At 34.3% G+C, this 20,088-nt stretch overlaps 1 protein-coding gene across 1 annotated transcript in view; it reads right to left on the minus strand.

Moving 5' to 3' along the window:
- Positions 1 to 20,088, minus strand: part of CFTR (CF transmembrane conductance regulator) — a 181,957-nt gene that overhangs the window by 62,574 nt on the left and 99,295 nt on the right. The window contains exons 12-17 of the mRNA XM_064374118.1: positions 16,089 to 16,183; positions 13,463 to 13,549; positions 10,924 to 11,647; positions 8,622 to 8,750; positions 1,540 to 1,577; positions 629 to 879 (exon numbers count right to left, since the gene is read on the minus strand). Coding sequence (XP_064230188.1) covers positions 629 to 879; positions 1,540 to 1,577; positions 8,622 to 8,750; positions 10,924 to 11,647; positions 13,463 to 13,549; positions 16,089 to 16,183 — 1,324 coding nt within the window. The remainder of the gene's footprint in view (positions 1 to 628; positions 880 to 1,539; positions 1,578 to 8,621; positions 8,751 to 10,923; positions 11,648 to 13,462; positions 13,550 to 16,088; positions 16,184 to 20,088) is intronic.

The following is a 20,088-nucleotide window of genomic DNA, read 5'->3' on the forward strand; positions in this document are numbered from 1 at the left end:
TAACCTGTCTTTAAATGCAAATCTATCTAATGAGGAATCAACAGAATTGATTTCTTTCAAAGTACCTTATCAGTTTTTTTAATTTTTAGGACCTTTATTCTACTATTCTGACTTTCTATTTCTTCAAATATGATGATACAAAAATAGTTTAAAAATAAATGTGGGATCCCCCCTACTATATAACTTTGAGCAGTTACATGAAACTAGATTATTCTACTCCATCAAAAAACTTAATCAATAGAAGAAAAATCACATTTTCCTTGATCACTTCAAATCTCCTGCCCTTTGAACAACACTATATATTGGCAACAAGGTGCCCAGAAGAAAGCTAGAACAAATATTTGAAAAGAGAGGTATGTCTGACCCATAAGGGCCTTCTTATTCTGCTACAGTCTCACCATCACATTCTTACAAACTGAGCTACTCTAATTATCTAACACAGAAATATCAGGAGCAACAATATATGATAACCTATAATATCTGGGAAATGTGCATGCCAGTCAAAAGTAGGTTTAACAGAAGGCAGATGCCTCTGTACAAAAGCCAGCACTGTCATTAGAAAACCAACAAAACTACAGGCCCTACTGATGGTGGGTCACACTTCCATTTCTTAGACCTAGTAAAGTACCTGCTTTCAATGTGTTGAGGGTTGACATAGGTGCTTGAAGAACAGAATGTAACATTTTGTGGTGTAACATTTTCGACACTGTGATTAGAGTATGCACCAGTGGTAGACCTCTGAAGAATCCCAGAGCAAGCAAAGTGTCAGCAACTCCCACATAAATGTAAAACACATAATACGAACTGGTGTTGGTGATAATCACTGCATAGCTGTTATTTCTACTATAAGTACTATTCCCTTTGTCTTGAAAAGGAGTGCTGTAAAGGAAAATGGAAATTGTTATTTGGCAGCCAAACTTACTTATTGAATTTCCAATACATGTAAATGGAACTAAATTTGAGTCTAAAGAAATATAACATATTGCATTAACAGAGCATGTATGCTTAATCTCAAAAACTTACTATTTACTGCAAGAAAATGGATATGTTTTCTTACCATTGATAAAGTTTATCTTTATTAAATTAAAATATTTAAAGAAAATCCTAAATGTGTAATGTTATTTCAAATATTTTTATTGCATTTCACGGAAACTGAACAGAATTATATTCTTTAGAAACTGCAGGAGCTGCACATGCTCACAATTTATTTATTTATTTATTTAATTTTAGATATAGGGTCTCACTATATTGTACAGGCTGGAGTGCAGTGGCTATTCACAATGATAGAACACTATAGCCCTGAACTCCTGGGCTTAAGTGATTCTCCTGCCTCAGCTTGTGGAGAAGCTAGACTATAGGCATTTGCCACCTTGTCCAACTAATGGTTATCATTTAAACAAAAAATCTTGTTTTTCCACTACCATAATGCTTGGGAGAAGTGAAACAAAGTGGATTACAATTCATACAAACATAGTGGATTAAAATATTTAATCAACAGAAATAAAACACAAGCTACACAATAGGACATGGAATACTCACTTTCCAAGGAGCCACAACACAACCAAAGAAGCAGCCACCTGAAATGGAAGAAGACACAGTTGATTTATTTCTGACATCTTCACCTATTCCTCCCATGGCCACACCTAAATTTACATCACACCATTTGATGTGTGTACCGACATCAATGTACACATAATTTCATTTTCCTTTGCTTTGTGTTCCTGGGTCCAGCAGCTGTAATAGTTGTTCTAAGTACCATTATTTGTGATGAGAACACATTAAGTTAATAAAATTCAAATTTCACTGAAGTAAATTCTTTGTCATTTCTCCTTTATTCAATAGAAACTATTGAATCTCACAAGAGAGCCAAGATCACAGTTGAATGTTTTAAATAATAAACGCAAGAGATAACACAAATATATAGATCTATATCTATATATTTAGATATATCTGTATCTATATCTATAGATAGATAACACAAATATCTATATCTATATATTTGTGTTATCTCTTGTGTTTATTATTTAAAACATTCACAAATACATATTTCATAAATATGTTATATAAAAATAATAAACACAAATATAAGCCTGCTGACAGATAATTAATCTGTTTATTTGCCATAAATAATTTCATTTGCCATTCAATGATTATAGGGGACTAATACCTGGAAAACAAATTAATTATTGGAAAAGGTGAGATTAATATTAATGGAAATGAATTAAAAGTTTCAGGCCAGGCACAGTGGCTCACACTTGTAATACCAGCACTTTGGGAGGCTAAGGTGGGCAGATCACTTGAGGCCAGGAGTTTAAGACCACCCTGGCCAATGTGGTGAAACCTCATCTCTTCTAGAAATACCAAAAAAAAATTAGCCAGGCCTGGTGGCACACATCTGTGGTCCCAACTACTCAGGTGGCTGAGGCACCAGAATTGCTTGAACCCAGAAGGTAGAGATTGCAGTGAGCCAAAATCACACTATTGCTGTACTCTAGGCTGGATAACAGAGTGAGACTGCCTTAAAAAAAAAAGTTTCAACAATGTAAAAAGTCACAGTTTATGAATAAAGATAAGGTGCATTCAGGTTAAAACATATTATTGTTACTAGGACAACATTGAACCTCTATAGCTTTCTCAAGGTGGAAACATTTGGCTGAGGGAGAAAGGTTCTACACCATATATAAACAAACCAAAAAACCTTTTTAAACAACTGTGATTTTTGTAGTCCTTTTTATATTTAGATCATCTGTGTTCTATTCCATTTCAATGTGGCATTCCATTCTTGTAAACCCTATAGAGAAATATAATCTTGTGTTGATACCATCACAATTGGAATATTAGAAATGACCCTGAAATTACACAATTAGCCAAATAATACCTTTACCATAGAATGAAATAGAAAAAACAGTTGTGAGTAAAACAATTTTAGAAATGAACACAGAATAAAAATAAATAGGAGAGAAACAAAGATGCTTAGAATAAGATATCTACAAGTCTTATTTTATACTGGAATTTGCCTTAAATATTTAACAGTACTTAAGAATATATAAACCATATAGGGAACATTTAAATTAAGAAATTACATTAGGAAGTATTATATTTTAATGAGGTATATGTTTTAGTTAAATTCACATATCAGATAGAAGTATAATGACAAAAAATCTAATGGCATTATTCTCAGGTTCCTAATTTTCTTCATTGTACGCAGAGCTTCTATGCACTGTATCAATAAAAAAACTACCCTTACTTCCTCAAAATTCAAGTTAATTCAAAATGAAAAGAAATCCAGAAACAATCTAGCTATTTTAAAAGTCTTCTGGTACAAATGTCTATTTCCTAAAAATAATCGAATTACTCAAGATCCTAGATAAGGGTATACATTCTGAGTGACTCTTTATTTGGCTATTATCATATTTTGTTATTATATTTCCTCTTTGCTCTAATTAGAGGAGTGTCAATAATGCCGCCATTGCCAACATTCTTTGATGGTGAGTAAATCTCAGAAATAATTATTTTATAACATTTACTAATGGAACAATAACCAAAGCAATGTTCTAAGGACTGGTCTAGTCATCATAATATAAAGTTGTTTCCTGGCTGTTTCCACATAGAACTACCAACCTAAACTTCTTATATTGACTAGAACAAAATATTTTCAAGGACTTAACATAACAACTTTAAAAAATATTTGGTGCATATAGAAACAATTGAGTAAGCAAGTTCTGTCATTTCATTTCCAAAATGTTTTGAGATTATAAAATTTATGCAGCTTATGATAGAGTGATAGTCCTAGATGATTAAGGTGAAAAGTAAAAATATTTTTATCTTCCATTTTCTCAGGGTTTTAAATATAATTCCATACCACATGGAAAACAGTATGCTTAATACACAGATTTCAATGCTTCACAAGTCAAATGACACCCTAAAACATAAACCAACTGTCATAACGCTGCTCTAAAATGATTACTATCAGTCAATAGCAGCAGTGGTTTTATGGGAATATACTACATCTCTACCGTACTAATAATGTAAAGTCATTCAGGGATTTCTAATCAACAAACAGAAGGGAAGTCATAAAGAAACAGGATACAGCAGTTCTATGACATATTCTTAACAATCAGAATGAAAGCATTAAACAGGATCTTCAGATATTCTAGTCAACAATAAGACTCTGGTTGTTGAACCAGGATTCCAGCTTCACCCATGTCCCCGCAAAGGACATGAACTCATTCTTTATTATGTCTGCATAGTATTCCATGGTATATATGTGCCACGTTTTCTTTATCCAGTCTATCATTGATGGGCATTTGGGTTGGTTCCAAGTCTTTGCTACTGCAAACAGTGCTGCAATAAACATATGTGTGCATGTGTCTTTATAATAGAATGATTTATAATCCTTTGGATATATACCTAGTAATGGGATTGTTGGGTCAAATGACTTTTCTATTTCTAGATCCTTGAGGAATCGCCACACTGTCTTCCACAATGGTTGAACTGATTTACATTCCCACCAACAGTGTAAAAGTGTTCCTATTTCTCCACATCCTCTCCAGCATCTGTTGTCTCCTGATTTTTTAATGATTGCCATTCTAATTGGTGTGAGATGATATCTCAATGTGGTTTTGATTTGCATTTCTCTAACGACCAGTGATGGTGAGCTTTTTTGGAAACTATCATGCTCAGCAAACTGACACAAGAACAGAAAACCAAACACCGCATGTTCTCATTCATAAGTGGGTGTTGAACAAGGGGAACACAGGGACACAGGGAGGTGAACATCACACACCGGGGCCTGTTGTGGGGTGGGGGGCTAGGGGAGGGTTAGCAGGGGTGGGGAGGATTGGGGAGGGATAGCATTAGGGGAAATACCTAATGTAGATGACCAGTTGATAGATGTAGCAAACCACCATGGCACGTGTATATCTATGTAACAAATCTGCATGTTCTGCACATGTACCCCAGAACTTAAAGTATAATAAAAAAGTATAATAAATAAAAAATAAAGATAACCAAGAAACTGCTTCCTAATGTATTGTCTTCATTTCTTCTTCATCTAGTCAATGATGCACTGCCAAGCAGGGGTCTAAGAATTAACATAATTTTTTGCCTATTTCTTTGTTGCTAATGTCTAAGAATTTACAGAAGATACTGTCCTATAGCGGGGAAAATGGTACAAAATACAAAAGTAGACTCATTCCCTTTCAAAAATGGTAAGTGCTAACAAACTGAATAGACCAAATTATTTTTTTCAGTTTAATAGCTTTGAAGAAATATTTTAAAAAACTTTGTATTTCATATTGCAAAAGGGAAGCATAATTTGCCTAACCTATAAAAACATAAATCTCAATTGAAATATGACCCTTAGGAAAACTAAAAATAGACAAATCACTTACATCAAGGAAGAAATATATCTTAACCTTCCTTTAGGTTCTCTGATCATGAGTATAAGGTTCTCAATTGAATTTAAAAGAACTAAACTGTCATCTTGGATTAGCAGTTGTACCAGAATGTGACATGCTAATGAGACATTTCAATGGTAATGAGAAATGGGCACACTGGTCTCATAAAGGAGCTTCATCTAAAAGAAAAACTGTAAATTTTGATTCAAAGAAGGCAATAGAATTGTGAACACTGGTGAATAAATTGTTTAGTTGTATAATGGGGTGCATAGTTTTTTAAAATTACTATTTTTTTTCTATTATCACCAAGTTTTTATTATTCAAAATTTTGAGAACCAGTTAATTGGCAAGGCCTACAGAATACTGGCCAAAAATATGCATAGTATATTATATTATTTCTTGCCCAGAAAAGGTTAAAATAAATTGTTTTGTCTACTAAAAGGTCATTTTTTGCAATAATTGTGGCAGTTCAACTAATAATAGATATTTATATGGCATTTAAATTCTCTGTTATAATTTATTTTCTTGCCCTAAAGGACCACTGTTTTCTTGGTTTAGTGAGTACATAATATTGTACACATGTGAAGCAGATCAACACTCAATTAATTAAGTACATACCATTTTAAAGGTGCATAAGTTCAACCCCATGGAGCTGCATGAGACAAAGGTCCTATAAATTTACAGAAATCACCACCACATTCAGGTAAGTTGAAGATAATTAAGTAATGTGATCTTTCAAGGCAGAGGTTCAAGTCATTAACAATTATAAAGAGCTGGTTGAGATTAAGTGGGCACAGACTGGGTTTTATTCACATTCACATTGGTCATTTGGCACGACTGGCAGAGACTAATGTAAATTTTAAATATATTTTAATTCAATATTTATTACTCACATAAAAGTAATAAATTACCCAATCTCATATTTTGTTAAAGTATAAAAGGAATCATTAAAATTTTCATTATATTACTATTATGAACTTGTTCACCTCATACTATCTTAAGTATTATAATAATGATAATTAAGGATACTAATGATAACAGCAACAAACCTTGCTCGTTATATATCAAGCCTTACATTAAGTGCTTTATAATCATGATGTCTTTTAAATCACAAAATGGCCTATGTAGCTGTACTATTAAAATCTCCATGAAATAATGAGAAAATGAGCCCAGAGAGTTTAACTACCTTGCTCAGTTTCATGGTTAGAACAGTGTTAGAATTCACACTCAGAGTAGTTGGATTCCAGAGTTGGCACTATGCTATACTGCATCTTGCATCAAGCCTCCATTTGCTTTGTTAATTTACAACAGTTGTATGCACAACTTTTTGGTACATATCTTTAGATATTTCTTGACCATTCAGATATTACTGGACCATGGTGGAGTGATGATACTTTACAAATATCATCAAGCCTTCTTAATTGAGGTTAGCAACAACCAACAATGGGAAAAATGTATAGTTACAAATTTAGGTCTCAGTTATTTATACATTTATACTTCCTTAGGAGAGGTGGCTCTTCTTCTGGGTCATTTATTCCCTGAAGGTAGCATGGGCCTTGAGTTTAGATTTAGGTTTTATATTGGGACATACCCAGGGTGTCCTCTGGAACAAACATCTGCAGTAATCGTTCACAGGCTGAATCCAACCCACAGATGTGTTTTGTTGTGCCTATATGGTATTCATTTTTTTTTTATTTAATCAACTACCCATATTTTAAAATAGGAAAATATTACCAAAAAATAGCTGGATCTCTGTCTTATCCTGATACACAAAAATATCTGGCAAACCTGATCCCCAATTCCCTCATGGCAAGGCCTTCGCTGGTGCTGAGTGACAGCTGCCTTCTATAGATAACTGAAGAACAAATGCTCTCCATTCAGCCTCCCAGCCACAGCACCCACTGATGCTCCCTGCCAGGCCCTTTTAAGCATTTATGTGGCTGCTCCTGATCCAGAGAAAAGCCTCATCCACTGCTTCAGGCACCTCTTGTGCTGATGAATATCTGAACTTGTGGCCTATCATGTGATTTTCATTCTTCCCTTTTTTTTTAACTTGGTGATGTAAAGAACAGTAAAGGGTTGGTAAAGGAACCACAATGAAGACATTGAAGACAACAAAATTTCTGTAAGCAAGTAGGTTATTTGAATCTCTAAAAGGATTGTCTAAAATGAATGCTAAGCCACTAATATATATTTAATCTCATTTTGTGAAGAAATCATCATTTAAATAGTAATTGCCTGCATATTTAATAATAAAATATCTTGAGCAGCTGTGTTCAACTTTTTGCATGAGAGGACTTTTTTGCTTATCTGTGGTGGCAGATATCACAAAGATTATGCATGGATCTTTCTTTTCTTTTCTTTTTTTGTTTTTGTTTTTGTTTTTTTGCTCATCTGCTATCATAAGCATATTTTATGTGTGGCCCAAGACAATTCTTTTATTTTTCCATTGTGGCCCAGGGAAGCCAAAAGCTTACCTGTGATCTAGAGTCAAATGAATTTAAAATTTAGTACAGATTTGTTTCAGTGTTTTATTTATTTATTTATTTATGAGATAGGGTATCTTTCTGGCACCCAGGCTGGAGTGCAGTGGCACAATCACAGCTCATGCCAGCCTCAACCTCCCAGGCTCAAGAGATTCTCCCACCTCAGCCATACAGGCGCATGCCACCATGCCCAGCTAATTTTTAAATTTTTTTTGCAGACACAATGTCTCACTGTTTCCCAGGCTGGTCTTGACCCCTGGGCTCAAGCAATCCTCCTGCCTCATCCTCCTAAAGTTCTGGGATTACAGGCATGAACCACCGTGCCTGGCCTTTAATTTCAATCCAAATAAAAGCCTTCTACTTTGAGCTTTTGACTCTTTTAACATTTATTATTAAAATCTATTAAAAACTCTTCCTATGTTTCTATTTAAATGTATTTTATATGTAATATGAAATATCAATAGTGTTTCTAATTGTTGATCTTTAGAAGCTAAGAACTATATGAAACTATACCATTATATACTGTAAAATTACAAATATATGTAATATATACATATATACATATTTATATGTATAGTTATATATGTGTGTATATATGCATACTTATACATGAATACACATATATGTATGTATATATACATATTTATATGTGTGTGCATAATATGTAAACATCCTTCCCAACTATTCTTAATTTAACTTTAAATCATAGTAGTATTTTACAATAGAACATTCTTACCTCAGCCAGAAAAATTACTAAGCACCAAATTAGCACAAAAATTAAGCTCTTGTGGAGAGTAATGTATCGAAGGTATGTGTTCCATGTAGTCACTGCTGGTATGCTCTCCATATCATCAAAAAAGCACTCCTGAATAAAAGAATTATGGTTATTATAATAAGACAGTACACTTTCATGCCACCACTGTGGTTTTACTTTTAAATGTGGAAATAAAGGAATATTATTACTTGAATCTAAGTGTATTTTAATAAATATAAATCATTATAAATTCTATGAATGATGTCATTCTACAGCCAGAATAACGTCTACTGGAGCAACACGGCTTTATTAAAGTTGAGAAACACCATAATTTTTCAAAATTATAGGACAATTTTACCATTTTAAGGCTTAACAGTGGCATATCTTTTATCAAATAAATGATACCATCTAAATGAAGTTTCCCAGAACTCTCCTTGATTTAACCTGTTTCTTCAGGAGTCCATGGACAAGTACAGTTCAATATACTACTAGCTATAAAGGTCTTCCAATAGACTGAAAGCCCATTTATGTTTGAACATTCCTTAGTAGCTTAGGACTATCTCTCTTTCCAGCTATGATTTAAATTACATAATTCCGATCCTGGGCATATTCCTCTAGAAATCTTTGTCTCTTGGCAAATAGGTACATTTCAAAAATTTGAAAAAGAGAGATTCCAGATAGTCCAAAGGAAAAGATAGTTTTGTTTCTCACAAAATCAACAAAACTTATAGGAAAGCACTATGAAACATAAAGAACGGTCCTATGGAATTGGGATACAGTGCACTGGTTAGGAGTATGCATTTTTTGAGTTAGACAGATCTGGATTTGAACCCAACCTCCACCATTAACATGCTAGGGGCTGCTAGAATTCAAACATATTGCCAAACTTTAGTTTTCTTATCTGTAAATGTGAAAAATGGTAAGTATCTTCCAGGGTAGTTGTGGGGACTAAATATAAGGTGCCTAGCACTAGAAGAAATCCACAAATAGTAACAATTATTAGACAAGGATATTATTCTTTACAACTAAATTTTAGGCTCAGGATTGAGAAATTCATTTAGATTGATAACAAACTATATAGACAGGCCAGACTCAGTGGCTCAGGATGGGCGCCTGTAATCCCACCACTTTGGGAGGCCGAGGCAAGCAAATCCCAAGGTCAGGAGTTCAAGACCAGCCTGGCCAACATGATAAAACCCCTTGTCTACTAAATATACAAAAATTAGCTGGGCACGGTGGCACACACTTGTAACTCTAGCTACTCAGGAGGTTGAGGCAGGAGAATCACTTGAACCTGGGAGGTAGAGATTGCAGTGAGTCAAGTTCACGCCATTGCACTCTAGCCTGGGTGACAGAGCGAAACTCCATCTCAAAAAAAAAAAACAAAAACAACTATATAGACAAATTATCATTAAATTATACACTTTAGGGATATATTTTATTCCCTCATTTTACAAAGGAGGAAACTTCAGCCTAGAGATGTTAATGACTTGTCTCTTGTCAAAGGTCACATTATTCTCAAATGATCTACACTATTAAACATACCAATTCATTACAACTCTGCCTATGGCTCATTTCATCCAAGGCATTAAGTTTTCTACCAAAACAATAAAAACTTTCCTTATTATATTTTTTCCTCTTTTAAGAATAAAATGCTTTTATACTTGAAACCTAATATAACAAACTTTCTGTCTGAAGATTGGCACTAGTACATGTTGAGCTTCATATACATTTTTTAAAAGAAATCTTTTCAGAAACCCAATGTATAAAGCAAACTTACAAGATACAAAAAGCCCACACTAGCTAAATTCAGGCAAGACTGATATATAAACCAGAATGTGAGTTAGTCCTATTAAGAGGCTAAATGTTTATATACCTTATATAAGCTACTTCCATACAAATTATTTTGTGAGCTCTAAATAATGAAAGCTACTATTTGTTTACACAGTTATTTAAACTGCACCTCTTTCCACAGAGGGTTCAAGATGGTAATAAAGCAGGTGCTTTCTAACTTACAGTCATGATTACCACTGGCTTGGTAAAGGACTCCAAACTAAATCCTTCCCCATTTCATGGGAAGAGATATGTCCATTGCAAAAAGAAATTATTTGTTATTTTACATTTTAAAGTTGCTTGCATAATTAATAAACTTCATACTTTCTGAGTTTTAAGATAAACCTTATCCTAATCTCATAACTTGAGTAAATTTTGTTACATGCTACATAATGCATTCTACTCAACTGCACTCTGTGGGGTGAAGTACCCGCAAGCGATTTATACCGACCTTTAAGTCTTCTTCATTAATTTCTTCACTTATTTCCAAGCCAGTTTCTTGAGATAACCTTCTTGAATATATATCCAGTTCAGTCAAATTTGCCTGAGGGGCCAGTGACACTTTTCGTGTGGATGCTGTTGTCTTTCGGTGAACGCTCTGACCTTGGTTAACTGAGTGTGTCATCATGTTCAGAACAGACTGTCTCCTTCGTACCTGAAGTGCGGGGCCAGTGTTGATCATGCTGATGCGAGGTAGTATTGCTTCTCCCTGCTCAGAATCTGGAACTAAGGACAGCCTTCTCTCTAAAGGCTCATCAGAATCCTCTTCAATGCCATTCATTTGCAAGGGAGTCTTTTGTACAATGGAAAATTTTCGTATAGAGTTGATGGAATTGAGAATAGAATTCTTTCTTTTTTCCCCAAACTCTCCAGTCTGTTTAAAAGATTGTTTTTTTGTTTCCGTCCAGGAGACAGGAGCATCTCCTTCCAATGAGAAACGGCGTAAGGTCTCAGTGAGGATTGAATTTCTTCTTTCTGAACTAAATTGGTCAAAAGAATCATATCCCATGAGTTTTGAGCTAAAGTCTGGCCGTAGATTTTGGAGTTCTGAAAATGTCCCATAAAAATAGCTGCTACCTTCATGTAAAATTAGTATTTTGTCAGCTTTCTTTAAATGTTCCATTTTGGAAGTGACCAGAATCCTAGTTTTGTTAGCCATCAGTTTACAGACACAGCTTTAGGAATATAAAAAGATATAAATATCAATTTTATAAATACTTTATTATAATAATGTCTTGCATTTTAGCATTTTATTAATGTTTTATTGCATATAATCTATTATACAATTTTATTATATTTTAAATGATTCTGTAAGTACTCTGTAGTAATTAAATTAGTACCTTGTGAATTCTGATAGCATGAAATATCACGCTATATTGAAAAGTTACATGTTAACAGACTGAGAATGAAATAAAATTTCCTATATTAAGCAGATATTTGACTTTGAGCAAATCATTTATCCTCTGGGTCTCAGTTTATTTATCTAGAAAATGAGGAAAGTATTAGATGATCTTTAAGGTCCCTAGAGAGTCATATCTTTTAAATGTCAGAGTCCTGTTGTTCTTTACATTTTCTATTAATTTCTTTCTTTTTTTTACATTTTAGATTGACCAACAATTTATTTCTCAAGTGCTTACATTAAGACTAATCTGTTTCACTAAAAATAAAACAGCAACAATAACTGAGAATTTGATAATTAATTTGACTTTCCTCTAATAAAATTTTCATCTATTCTAGAAGTAAATCTGGACTAGAATCATCTAAGAAATATCAGGTTTTTTAGGCATTAAAGTATTATATATCATACAGAAAGATACATCGTTCTAGATTATTCCATAACACACTAACACAACAATACAAATGCAGAAAGGTTTATATTGATATAGAAGTTACTTATCACAGTCACAGGGTTGTAAAAATAGTATCTTGGATATTAAGTTTAACTAAATTTTAAGAAAGGTACTTCTAAGAATAATCCAGCCATTTTATATACATATCCATCTTTATAGCTTAAAGTCTTTATTTCTAGAAGAGTATAATAACTGTTCTCCCAATAGACTACCTTATAGTCCATGAAATCATTTTAAAATTTTGAAATCAGGTCCTATAATTAACTGTCTGTCTAGGGAATTTCACGTATATTGGACCCTAACGGGACTTCCAAGGAAATATAAGTCCTGAGCTCTGTGTGACTGAGAAGGAGGTCTCCAAAGAAGTATTGAGGTAGATGAATAGTCTAAGCATTCACCTACATTAAACCAGTAAAACACTTGGCATATGTATTTTCTTAAGAAGTATACTATTTAAGGAGAAGACAGAATAAAATACTAACACAAAAAAGTAAACGAAAATGTTAAGTATAATAAACAATTAAAGTAATATATGTCACAAGGCAATAATACTGCAAAAACTACATAGATGGCAATTGCTATAACAGTATAGCAATGGGAAAAATTGGTTTAGCATGAGATGGACAGAAAAGGGTTTAATGGAAGTGATCTTGAATCTTGGCTAGGTAGGGAAGATCAGGTTTAAGTTAATACCATGCTACATTTTGCTATACCAACAAGGGTGAACATATTTCTTAAGAGGTAAAATGCAGGGCCAGGCGCGGTGGCTCACGCCTGTAATCCCAGCACTTTGGGAGGCCGAGGCGGGTGGATCACGAGGTCAAGAGATCGAGACTATCCTGGTCAACATGGTGAAACCCCGTCTCTACTAAAAATACAAAAAATTAGCTGGACATGGTGGTGCCTGCCTGTAATCCCAGCTACTCAGGAGGCTGAGGCAGGAGAATTGCCTGAACCCAGGGGGCGGAGGTTGCGGTGAGCCAAGATCGTGCCATTGCACTCTAGCCTGGGTAACAAGAGGGAAACTCTGTCTCAAAAAAAAAAAAAAAAAAAAGAGGTAAAATGCAGTGTATGATGGTATAGTCTTTCTTTCTTGTATTTAAGCATGAGCATTATAAGTAAGTCATTCAAAGAACATACCTTTCAAATATTTCTTTTTCTGTTAAAACATCTAGGTATCCAAAAGGAGAGTCTAATAAATACAAATCAGCATCTTTGTATACGGCTCTAAAAGGAAAATGGAAATTAAATTACATTTCCTCACTATTTCATGTATCTTTTAGTGTAGATGATTTTCCTTAAACAGTTCACTACATGCATTACAATATGGTCACCACATCCATTCACTGAAATAACACTATTCTCAAAAGTGGTGCAGAAGTAGCACTTTTATACGTGTCTTTTTACTAGGGTAGATTAATTTAAATAAGGAATAAAGGAATAAGTTGAAAAGATTTTTATCACTTTTCACAACATTCCAAGAACTGCTGACATGGTTTTGTTAGATGTAAGTGGAATAAACTAGCAAAAGTCACAAACTGAATTGTACCATAGCATACACTTCAAAATATTACCTTAAAAAAGAAAACCTTTTATCAATAGTATCTATTTAGAGGCCAGTACCATGCTATGTGCTCAAAATACAATGGCAAAAATTATACAGTTCCTGCTCTCAAAGATCTTGCATTTTGGTGAGGACACCAAGAAGAAAACAGACTATTTGAAACTGTAAAATGTCAGAGATAGCTAATAAATTGCAGCACTTATGTGAAATTATTTTTAAAATGTTTTTCTAAGTGTTAATTGCTATCAACAACTTGAGAGCAGTGCTGCCACAACTGTATAATCAATATTGCACTTTGTTCCTGTAGTTTCAGTCTCTGTATCATATTCATAAAAGTTCCAAATAAGTATGAGTACTTCACAACAAAAGCTATACCCATAATATTTTACTATTTCACTAAAATATGAAACTATAAGCAAGTAAAATCTACATTGAGTTGATCTTAGAACAGTAATAAAGATGAAGACATAGTTTCCATATTAATAGAAATGGGATAATTTCTTCATAACATTTAAATTTTCCAAGTGTGATTGTCAGTAGCCTTACTTATATCTCAAGTACATCGGATTCTGTGTTTATACATGTAATTATTGGTACTTCTGTAGAAAATTGTATTCAACCAGCACACGATTAAGAAATTTTTTAAACCAATTTAAAATTTTTTTAAAAAACCAATGGCAAAACTTTAAAATAAAGTCTAAAGCAATCTTCAAAGTGTAACTTATTTTTGAAAACAGCATGCAAGAGCTAGATAATGGATCCCACCAAAATGTACACAGTTTATTTCCCCCACACTCAGTTCTTAATTCTCTCCCTCACATCTATGACCAGTTCCTTATGAGATCAGAAATAATAAATTCATCATCCAACACTGGACAACACATTACACATTCTGATGAGAATATGAATAGACAATTATTTTTAGTAATTCCTTAAAGGGTGTGCTCCTTACAGCAAAACCAAATCTAAACTGATAACACAAACTCAATTCTATGTGGGATGACTAGAAGCGATATACTTTACCTTATCTAAATCGTGGAATGCTTAGAATAGGTCTTACCTTGGCTCACAGATAAAAATAACCAACTTCCATTTATTTAGAAACTATTTTCTTGTCTGTGAGTTATCCATATCTATTGATTTATTACTTTACAGTGTAATTCTAAGATCAAAGCATGGTTTAATGGAAAGAATCAAAAATATATGGTTCAATTGTGACTCCACTTGCTTTTGTCAAGTTAACATCTAACAGCCTGTTATCTTACGATCTCTTCTGTAAAGAAGGGAGAACAATTCTTACTTTGCAGAGCTGTAAGGGGATTACACACACACAAAAATACACACACGCCTAGGATACTATGAGGCAATTGCAGGTGCTCAGTGAGGGTGTTTCCTGTCTCAGCTTTTGGAAGCAAGAGAAAGTAAGGGAAAGGAGCCAAAACATCAATGAGTCAATGTGATTTCTTGGTAATGACTTTGGCAACAGAGTGAGAAGAAATTTGTTCAGATAAAGCTTGAGAAACATTTGACATCCGCGTCACTGTCACCAATAATTGTTTAAACTGAAAGTTACAGTTTAACCACAAAGCTCTCTCCTTGACATACATTAACTATATTTACATGTCTTTGACAGCTTTAACATGCTTGGTCCAAGAGTGTTTCTACTAAGGGAGCTCCTCCCCCAACTATGTTAATGTGTTTGTCCTCTTTATTTTAAAGATTACTGATTTTAAGCCAAGGGACATCATTTGCCTTCCTACTTTCGTTATGAAAATTATACTCAAAAATTTGGAAAATGTTTGTTTATCTATACCAAGAAGGCAAAACAGAAGCCTAAAGCTGATATGTGCATTGTAGTGGCAGGGTCTGTGATGGAATTAACAGATATTCATACCTTCTCTTTCCAGTATTACGCAAAATCCTAGAGTTTTCCATTTGTATTAAACAATACCATGAGGCAAGAAAATATACAGATGCTAAAATGTGGGCACAGATTTTGAATAAGCCATAATCTCTACCAAATCTGGACAGGATACCATTATTTATAGTTCTTAAATGTGATTCTTAACCCACTAGCTATAAAATCTCCAGAACTTTTTCAATTCCAGAAACAGAATATAAAGCAATAGAGAAATGTCTGTAGTTTTTTACAGGAATGACATTTGCAGCAAATGCTTGCTAGACCAATGATCAGTTACTCACCTTGCTAAAGAAATTCTTGCTCGTTGACCTCCACTCAATGTGATTCCACCTTCTCCAAGAACTATATTGTCTTTCTCTGCAAATTTGGAGATGTCCTATTATCAAAAATAGAAAATTAGAGGGTGACTTTTATTATGTTCAATCTGAATTTGAAAGACACATCTTCCTTCTAATGAATCACATATCACACTATTGTTTTAACCACAGCTGAAATTTTGAACATTGCATCTCCATTATTTCAAATGCAACTTATTTCATTGGTCAAAAACAACATTGCTGAAATTTTAGATGTAAATTTTTCTGTAATTTTTAAAATGTCATTCATGATCATTAAATAATAATTATAAAATACAAAAAGTAAAATATGGGTATATAAATACCATAGATCATCCATAGGCCCATTTTGCAAATTCAAATGCTATCAACATACTAAAATGCACTTCTCTCCAATTTAAGTTCACTCTTTTCAAAAGAACTCTCCCAAAATGAAGAAACCTCCAAATAATAAAAACTAAAAGAACACTATTCACACCCCTGCAGGACCTAAGCATCTTCACCAGGCTTCCTGGGTGCAAGGCAATTCCTTTCCATACTTCTCTCACCTATCCTCCCAACTAAAACAACTTTCTTCCTCATCTATCCTCAGCACCTCATTCCCATGTCCTCTTTCTACCCATTCTGCCCCTCCTGTCATCCTTTCTCCCAGGTAATGAATATTTCTGTGACAACAACCATTCTAGGCATTGTAAAACAAGACTGGAATTTATGAGAAATCGTCCTTGACTCCTAGCCATTGTATGTCTAGTTGAGAAGGTATGTCATAATCCTGGAGAAAGCTAAATACCACCCCAAAGATTTAATTAACCATTTTAAGATAGTTTATAAAACAGTTCACAATTCATTGGCAAATTAATTTTGCACATAACAGAAGTATAAGATAGATAGAATATCCTAGAGGCTTTCAAACAGACGGGATTTGGTCTGAGACTTGAAGAATGAGAAGAGTTAGATAGGTAGTAAATTCTCATTAGCCTTTAAAAAAAAAAAAGGCCAGGCACGGTGGCTCATGCCTGTAATCCCAGCACTTTGGGAGGCAGAGGCGGGAGGATCACGAGGTCAGGAGATCAAGACCATCCTGGCCAACATGGTGAAATCCCCATCTCTACTAAAAATACAAAAGTTAGCTGGGTGTGGTGGCACACGCCTGTAGTCCCAGCTATTCAGGAGGCTGAGGCAGCAGAATCACTTGAACCCCAGAGGCGAAGGTTGCAGTGAGCCAAGATTGTGTCCCTGCACTCCAGCCTGGCAACAGAGCGAGACTCTGTTTAAAAAAAAAAGAAAGAAAAAGGCTCTCTCCCTTTTCTCCTCCCATCCTTATACATCTATTCTTTTGTTTTCACCCCCTTCTTTCTCCCTTCTACTAAAAATTCTCTTTCATATGTTTCTTCCTTCTTCTTTCACAATCCAGAAATAATCCAATATTATCTAAATCTAAAGTGTCAAAATGGTTACTTCTGTTATTCATTTGTTTCATTTATCTACCATACGGACATAAATAAGACTTTACACGCAAAACTCCAAACTCACAAACTAAATAGATTAATAAGTGGTCGTTTATATTAAGAGCCATTCGGCAGTGCCTGTTGGCTGGAACCATGCTAGCCACTGCCCTCAAGGAACTGTTGCTAACAACATTTCTGATCTAGAGTGACCAAAAGCCTGGGGAAAAAAATGCTGACATATTGGAGGAGACGTACCACGACTCAGTGGACGCTGCTACTCAGGCACTGGAGAAATAAAACATAAAGGGGTCATTAATACCCATAATAAATACTGCTTATGGGGAGGATCTTCAGTGTTGCGAGACATGTAAAACATAGCTCTTTATTTCTTTCTATTTGGACTAAATGAACACGCTTTTGTTCAACTCATGAACTGGACCATGTACCTAGGGTTCCATCCAAATAACAAAAACTGCAGTAGATTTCATTTGTAATTTAGAAGGTAAATTTCACACCTAATTTAGAAGGTAATAAGATAATTAGAGGTGTTCATGGAAGTGCTCCTTTCGCAAGGCTAAAGATTTCAGTTTTATAGCAATTATCAAGAGAGTTCACATGTGTATTTATTCTCTCTCACTTCATATTTTCCTTTTTCAAATCCTATTTTATTTTTAAAAACTAATTTTGGCTGAGCATAGTGGCTCACTTACAATCTCAGCACTTCAGAAGGCTGGGTGGGAGAAATGCTTGAGATCAAAAGTTTGAGACCAGCCTAGGCAACATAGCAAGACCTATCTGTACACAATTTTTTTTCTTTTAAATTAGTTGGGCATGGTGGCATGTGTCTGTAGTCCCAGCTAGTTAGGAGGCTGAGGCAGGATTGCTTCAACCCAGGAATCCTGGGTTCAGTGAGCTATGATCACACCACTGCACTGCAGCCTAGGTGATAGAGCAAGACTCTATATTAAAAAAAAAAAAATCTTGTGGAGAGAAAAAGAGAATGAAGAGAATGGTTTGTTTTTGCCTTATATGAATAGATTCATTGTAGGCTTTTGAAAAAGAGGCAAATTTTCTAATACATTATTAAAAAGCAGGAGGTTGCTAGAATTATTAGAATTTTCCATTTTTTTTCCAATTTGAACTCAACATTGTATTAATTAAATTGGTTAAAAATTTAAAATATCTTAAGTATTAAAAATAAGTAGTTATCGTGACAGTATGATTATAACACTGTTGGCTATAGAAAATAGATTACAGGTTTAGAAGGTATAGAATCCTATCCCAGTGCAGGAAATTAATAAAGATTTATGGAAAGAAGGAAGAGAGACAGGGAAGGGGAGTTAATCAAATATTAACCTAGAGAGAAAGAAGTACATATAAGAAAATAAATAAATGTGTGCAGAGGAGAAAAAGAAAAAGCAAAAATTGTCAGAAAAAGTAGATATCTGTATATTAAAAAAAAATCAAGAAGATAATAGAAGGAAAAAAAGGACAAGAAAAATGAAGGGGACAATAAGAAACAGATAGAAGATAAGAAACCACAGTCTACACTTTAGAAAATGTCCCTGCTGACAACGACCAGGCTGAGAATCAAAACAAGGACTCAATTCCTTTTACAACAGCTGCAAAAAAAAAATCTAAAATACATGAAAATATATTTAACCAAGGAAGTTAGGTCTCTACAAGGAAAACTACAAAACGCTGCTCAAAGAAATCACAGATGACACAAACAAATGGAAATACATCTCATGCTCATGGATGGGTAGAATCAATATTGTGAAAATGACCATACTGTCAAAAGCAATCTACAAATTCAATACAATTCCATTAAAATACCATCATAATTCTTCACAGAACAAGAAAAAAAAAATCCTAAAATTCATATGGAACTAAAAAAGAGCCCACATAGCTAAAGCAATACTAAGCAGAAAGAACAAGGCCAGGTGCAGTGGCTCATGCCTGTAATCCCAGCACTTTGGGAGGTCAAGGCAGGCGGATCATGAGGTCAAGAAATTGAGACCATCCTGGCCAACATAGTGAAACCTTGTCTGTCTCTACTAAAAATACAAAAAGTAGCGAGATGTGGTGGTGCATGCTTGTAGTCCCAGCTACTCGGGAGGCTGAGACGGAAGAATCATTTGAACTGGGAGGCGGAGGTTGCAGTGAGTAGAGATCACACCACTGCAATCCAGCCTGGTGTCAGAGCGAGAGACTCTAAAAAAAAAAAAAAAGAACAAATCTGGAGGCATCACATTTCTCGACTTCATATTATACTCCAAGGTTATAGTTACCAAAACAGCATGGTACTGGTACACAAATAGGCATGTAGACCAATGGAACAGAATAGAGAACCCAGAAATAAAGCCGAATACTTAAACTCAACTGATCTTTGACAAAGCATACAAATACATAAAGTGGGGAAAGGATATCCTTTTTAATAAATGGTGCTGGGAAAGCTGGCAAGCCACATGTAGAAGAATGAAACTGGATCTTAGACA

This window comes from Aotus nancymaae, unplaced genomic scaffold (assembly GCF_030222135.1).
Source record: "Aotus nancymaae isolate 86718 unplaced genomic scaffold, 86718_ANA_hifiasm-v0.15.2.pri h1tg000002l, whole genome shotgun sequence".
In the NCBI taxonomy this organism is placed as follows: Eukaryota; Metazoa; Chordata; class Mammalia; order Primates; family Aotidae; genus Aotus; species Aotus nancymaae.